The following is a 6,986-nucleotide window of genomic DNA, read 5'->3' as shown; positions in this document are numbered from 1 at the left end:
TCTATGTAATACAACTAAACAGTGAGTCATATGTCACAGATGACATTTACATTTTGGTACCAGGAAAAAAAACTTGGGAAACAACAAAGGCCATTAAAATATAAGGGGGGAAACGCTGGCTAAAGCTGTTAAGTTAGCATACCCAAGGGAATTAAGTTTACTGGGCATGAACGGCTGAACAATGAAGAAGCACTCAAATCTATGAATTTCCTTTTATTGTCTGATTAGCCCTTCTTTTTGTCTTAATTGATTTTGAGAGCCCATCTATTAAATGTTAAACTATGCTCTATGGAAGTTGGTAATATAATTTTGGGAAAAAAAAAACTGTCTCCAAGATTTACATTAACATTTTTCCCTAAGGGAACAAAAATAGAAAATCAAGATTTTACTGCTCCTCATCTGACCCCAGCTAAAGCTCTGTAAAGACCTTATTCTCCCACTTATATTTGAGCTCTTCCGAAAGATCACTCCTCCCAGTCTTTCGGAGATGACGAGATAGAAGCCGTCGTTTATCAACTGATGTTGGGAGGGTTTTCTTCCAGAAGGAAAGAAATTCGTAGATCTGCTCAGTTAGGTTATCAGGATTCTTCAGTTTGACAAGTTGAATGGTACTCCGCCGCAGAGGGAGGGATGCAGCAAGAGATGCCGCATTTTCTTCGGACAGTTCCTCAGCCAACCAGTAAAACAAGTTTTCCCAAAGGGCTTCTGTGAGGCCAACATTTAACACTCATTATGGCTATCAGAGATCAAACTGATACCTATTCTTAAGTGACATGTTTATCTGGTTTTCCACATCTCTTTAGTGAAAATGCAGGCTCTAACTTCAGAGCCTGAGGAAGATTTAATGCAACCCAGGAGACAGTTGTTTGTAATATTTCAGCAACTGCTCAAGAGTGTCTGATTCACTGCAACTGCCAGATTTCTGGCAATCTGTTATATGCTTATATAACATATAAGCATATAACAGAGGTTTTATGCTTAAAAATATCCTCTCCCAGTGATGAATTTTACTTATGCATTAGCCATACTATAACTCCAAGGCAGCAGATTTTCTCCCAACCTCATGTTAAAGGAGAGAGAGATTACAGGTTTAATAGCAGCACTGAGGGCCCAGGACTAGAGTTGAAATGATTCAATCTGACCATTTGATATTGATTCAGGATAAGCCTCAAAGAAATTCTGCTGCCTTTTAGTACAGAACAGTAATATGTATGAGGAGCAATTTATACAGTGAGAATACATTAAGACCTGAGTTTTTATGTAGAAAAATTCCTATCTGTTTATGATCTGACTTGAAATCATTTATATCTAACTACATGTGATATATGGAGAGGCAAATTGGTAAAGTGTATGCTGTTCTAGACATGCAGTCAAGAAGATTTATCTCTGGGCTTGGAGTCAGGAAAACCTGGGTTCCAATCCTATCCCTTAAACTTACTCACTGTATGACAAAGCACATAATTATTATATGTCTCACAATTTGCTTTAATGGGGGAGGTTCTACACCAGGAACTTCTGCATTGAGAAACTCATCAGTATTATAGATAGACTCATGTTCTATGTACCACTATTCCAGGTACCACCTTCTTTTACAACAGCTATTGAGAACTTCATCTTCTAAGAAAATTAGAAATATATAAATGGTAGCAAAGAGGCAACATTGCACAGTGATAGAGGGCTGGCCATGAAGTTGGGCAGACGAGGGTTCATCTTACTTCTGATGTATACTAGCTGTTTGACAATGGCCAAGTTGCTTAATATCACAGTTTCCACCCTTCCCTGGCAAAGTCTCTAAGAATGAACAAATCACCATTCTGTATGAATGACAAATTTCTATACTGGGAATGACCCCATGTCACTGAAACCACATGTCCAAACTGACTGAATATTAGCTATTTTAAAAATCATATTCTAGCGCTTCCAAGAATTCTTTTTGGACTTGTGCACAATTTTTTTTTTTTCTTTAAGGCTTTGCTTGTAGCTCTTTTGACATTATTGTCCTCTTTGGAGTTTGTGTCTTGATCTTTCCTGTTACAATAGTAGATTTTTTGGGTCAAGTTCTTTTTTTGTTGTTTGCTCATTTTTCTACCCTGTTTCTTGATTTGGAGCTCCCAGTATGGAATGGGAAAGAATTGTCTCAAGCATTAGGCTTTTTTGTCCTGCTGTTTTCAAAGATAGTCCTGGGGGTTGGAACTTTTCAGTGCTTCCAAGGTGGTGTGATCTGGGGAGAGGTGTAGTCACTGTTCTCCTGGTCTGCATTCTGGTCTTTGCCCAGAAAGGTGTGACCCTGGGCAAATCATTTAATTTCTTTTAGCCTCAGTTTTCTCATGTGTAAAATGGGGCAAGTAATATTTATACCAACTGCCTCACAGAGTCCATTACTATCAGAACCAGGGTGTGATATAACACAACAATCCCATAAAAACAAAAATACCTACTTTATCTGAGGTCATTTAAGGTTCAATTACTTGGTATGTGTAAATTACTAAGTAATAAGTTATTTTACTAATAAAAAAGATTTCATTCAGAGATGGAGTAGAAAAATATTCCTAATTCTACTTTTGTGTCCACAATTATTATGTGGTTACTTTAAGTATAGCTATGAATGAACAGTAAATAAGTGCAGAGTATTATTTCACACTGAAATACATGCATTTTAAAATTACTGACCTCATAAATGTGGGATAGTTGTGATACTCTAATATTTAAAACCTACCAGTCGCACTCAAGTACAAACTGCAATTGTTTGTTTACTAGAATCAGCAATCATCAGTTCTATGAGTTAGCCAATGTATGCAACCATCCACATTTCTGGTAGTTTTTAATACCACTTTAATTTCATCTGCATAGAATTATCACTAGGGGAATATTTTTAAAATGTTATTCCATTTGTACATGTATTTCCTAAAGGACAATGCATTTATTATGCTGATGAATCAACATTACTCTTACAGCACTCTTGAGTGGAAAGCAATTTTTGTCATCAATTCTCTTACATTTTTAATTGCAAAATATTTTTTCTCTTAATTTTTTTTTTCAGAAAGAGAGCTACATATATGAAAATGTTGGGATGATGAAATTCAACCTGGAAAAATAGTTACCTACCTGAAGGATCTGTAGACATTCGTTTAGTGCTCTGTGGATGGTTGATTAATTTTTCATGCTATTGGATGAAAAGGAGGCAGAGGAACAGGAGAAGTAAGCCATTAATTTGAGGACAAAATCTGCACAAATAACCTACACAAACACAAACTGTATTTGGAAATAGAGGAACTACAGTGCATGGTGTGCAAAATTAGTTTGTGCTTTGAAGTCTGGGTATGCTCAGCAATTGTTTTTTCCAAGACTTGAGGTAAGATTAATGCCACTGGATGCTGATCCAAGTCTTTTGGCAAATTCAGCTCAAAGAATACACATTTATGCCATTTTTATAATCCATAAAAATCACTGTGCAGCACTCACACTAACCAAATAAATGCTATGCAAGTAAGATTAATATCTTTTAAGATGAATCCCCGAGGCCTAAAATAACAGCTTATGTAATGGTTAGTGTTTTACAGTTACAAAATACTTTTCACATACATTATCTCATCCAAGCTACTTGTCAAGCTTGTAAGATGGTCACTGTAAATGCTTATTAACCCCACTTTGCAGATAAGGAAACTGAGGCTCAAAGAGATTGTGTCTAACCCAAAGTCATACAACCATTCAGTAATTGATAGAACTAGAATATAAAAACAGTACTCTTGGCACTTTGGGGGTGGAGCCAAGATGGCAGAATAGAGAAAGCACTCAGCTGAGCTCTCTCAACATTATCCTCAAAACAACTTTAAAATAATGCCTCAAATCGAATTCTGGAGTGGCAGAGCCAATAAAAAGTCAGAGTAAGACATTCTTCCAGCCTAAGACAGTATAGGAGGTTGGACAGAGAGAGAGATCTGTGACACAGAGGAGGATGACCTGGAGCCCATGTGGATGAAACCCAAGTAGTGGGACTAGGTGGTGGTGACAGAAGCGCTAGCAGCTTTGGGAGTTCTCAAGCTAGAGATGGAAAAGGGACCTGGCAACTGATCAGAAAGAGATTTCAGGGGATCCCCGAGCTAGCACTGGACATAGGACAGATGCTGTCCTTCTGGGTCATAATTCAAGGTCAAGGAGGAGCGCTTTAGGTCAAGAGATAGTGAAAGTCCTGAGGAACAGGATCACTTCCAGCCCCAAGGGATCAGGAACTCTGAGGAATAGTATTGTTTCTGGTCCCAAGGGAACAGGGGCCCTAAGAAGCAATATTGATTGCTATCCCATGGGTTCAGGGGCCCTTTCTGGGCAAGGACCAGAATGCAGACCAGGAGAACAGCGACTACGCCTCTCCTCAGATCACACCACCTTGGAAGCACTGAAAACTTCCAACCCCTAGGACTATCTCTGAAAACAGCAGTGCAAAAAAGCCTAAAGCTTGAGACAGTTCTCACCTTTACCCCATTCCATATTGGGAAAAGGTCCCAATATTAACATGAAGTTCCAGATCAAGAAATAGGGTGGAAAAAGGAGCAAACAACAAAAACAACAACAACAACAAAAAGAACCTGGCCATAAAAATCTACTATGATAATAGGGAAGATTAAGACACAAACTCAAAAGAAGACAATAATGTCAAAACAACTACAAGCAAAACCTTAAAGAAAAAAAATGCGAATTGTACACAAGCCCAAAAAGAATTCCTGGAAGAGCTAAAAAATGATATTTAAAATCAAATAAGAGTGATGGGAGGAAAGTAGCTAAAGAAATTACAGCAAAGTATGAAAAGACAATTAAAGGCTTTGTAAAAAAAAAAAAAACACAAAAATACTGAAAAAAAAATAACACCTTAAAAACAGAATGGGCCAAATGGAAAAGTTTATAAAAATTCACTGATAAAAATAATTCCTTAAAAATTAGAATTTGATAAGTGGAAGCTAATGACTCCATGAGACATCGAGGAACAAATAAAACAAAGTCAAAAGACAAAAAAAAATAGAAGAAAATGTGAACTATCTCACTGGAAAAACAACTGACCTGGAAAATAGATCAAGGAGATGGATAGAGCACTGGCCTTGGAGTCAGGAGGACCTTAGTTCAAATCCAGCCTCAGACACTCAGCCCTTGCTAGCTATGTGACCCTGGGTAAATCACTTAACCCCAATTGCCTCACCAAAAGAAAAAAAGCAAAAAAAAAAAAACAGATCAAAGAGAAAGAATTTTAAATTATTGGATTATCTGAAAGCCATTGTCAAAGAAACATTCTAGACATCATATTTCAAGAAATTGTCAAGGAAAATTGCTCAGATATCCTAAAACAAGAAAGTAAAATAGAAATAGAAAAAATCTACCAATCACCACCTGAAAGAAATCCCAAAATGAAAACTCCCAGGAATGTTATAGTCAAATTCCAGAACTCATTGGTAAAAGAGAAAAACACTTCAACCATCCAGAAAAAAAAATAAAATATTGTGGAGCCAGAGTCAGGATCATATAATATTTAGCAGCTACCACATTAAAGCAATTTATCATGAAGATCATACACTATGACCAGGGGAGATTTATACCAGGAATGCAGGGCTGGTTCAAAATTAGAATAACTGTCAGCATAATTGACCATATCAATAATAAAAACAACAAAAGTCATACAAATATTTTAATAAATGCAGAAAAAACATTTGACAAAATATAACACCTATTCCTATTAAAAACTTTAGAAAGCATAGGAGTCAATAAAACTTTTCTTAAAATGATAAGTAGTATCTATCTAAAACTAAGAGCAAGCATTATCTGTAATGGAGATAAACTTGAAGCTTTCCCAATAAGATCAGGAGTGAAGCAAAGATGTCCATTAGTAGATGTCACCACTATTATTCAATATTGTGCTAGAAATGCCAGCTTTAGCAATAAGATAAAAAAAATAAATTAGAGCAATAAAAACAGGCAATGAAGAAATGAAACTGTTACTCTTTACAGATGATATGATGATATATCTAGAGAACCTTAGAGAATCAACTGAAAAACTAATAGAAACAATCAAAGTTGCAGTGTATAAAATAAACCCATACAAAACATCAGCATTTTGATATATTACCAACAAAACCCAGCAACAAAAGATGGAGAAATTCCATTTAAAATAACTGCAGACAATATAAAATACTTGGGAGTATATTTACCAAGGCAAACCCAGGGATTACATGAACACAACTAAAAAAAAAACACTATTCATAAAAATAAAGACAGATCTAAACAACTGGAGAAATATTAATTGCTCATAGGTAGGCCAAGTCAATACAATAAAAATGACAATTCTACCTACCTTTACTTATTCAGTGCCATATCAATCAAACTACCAAAGAATTATTTTGTAGCATGAGAAAAATAGTAACAAAATTCATCTGGAAGAACAAAAAGTCAAGAATATCAAAGGAATCAATTAAAAAATGTGAAGGAAGGTGGCCTGACAGTCACAGATTTCAAACCATATTACAAAGTAATAATCATCAAAACAATCTAATACTGGCTAAGAGATAGAGTGATGAATCCATGGAATAGATTAGATAATAATACATAGTAGCAAATGGCCACAATAACCTAGTGTTTGATCAACTCAAAGATTCAAGCGTTCGCGGTAAGAACTCAACATTTGACAAAGATTATGGGGAAAACTAAAAAGCAATTTGGCAGAAACTGAGCATAGATCAATATCTCACATTGTATACCAAGATAAGATAAAAATGGATAAATAATACAAACATAAAGGGCGATGTCATACGTAAGTTATAAGAGCAGGGAAAAATATACCTGTCAGATCCATGGGTAAGGAAAGAGTTATGACCAAATAAGAGATAAAGAGATGGTATTTAAAGTGGATAATTTAGATTACATGAAATTAAAAAGCTTTGCACAAATAAAACTAATGCAGCCAAAATTAGAAGGAAAGCAGGAAACTGAGAAAAAAAATACAAGAA

At 35.7% G+C, this 6,986-nt stretch overlaps 1 protein-coding gene across 1 annotated transcript in view; it reads right to left on the bottom strand.

Moving 5' to 3' along the window:
• Nucleotides 1-400: 400 nt before the first annotated feature.
• The window catches only part of DTHD1 (death domain containing 1), a 75,330-nt gene continuing 68,744 nt past the window's right edge, over nucleotides 401-6,986 (bottom strand). The window contains exons 9-10 of the mRNA XM_027836012.1: nucleotides 3,106-3,163; nucleotides 401-705 (exon numbers count right to left, since the gene is read on the bottom strand). Coding sequence (XP_027691813.1) covers nucleotides 410-705; nucleotides 3,106-3,163 — 354 coding nt within the window. The 3' untranslated portion in view covers nucleotides 401-409. The remainder of the gene's footprint in view (nucleotides 706-3,105; nucleotides 3,164-6,986) is intronic.

This window comes from Vombatus ursinus, unplaced genomic scaffold (genome assembly GCF_900497805.2).
Source record: "Vombatus ursinus unplaced genomic scaffold, bare-nosed wombat genome assembly UNPS02014818.1, whole genome shotgun sequence".
NCBI classification, from domain to species: domain Eukaryota; kingdom Metazoa; phylum Chordata; class Mammalia; order Diprotodontia; family Vombatidae; genus Vombatus; species Vombatus ursinus.
Note: the sequence above shows the minus strand (reverse complement) of the source record. Positions and strands in the feature narration are given on the sequence as shown.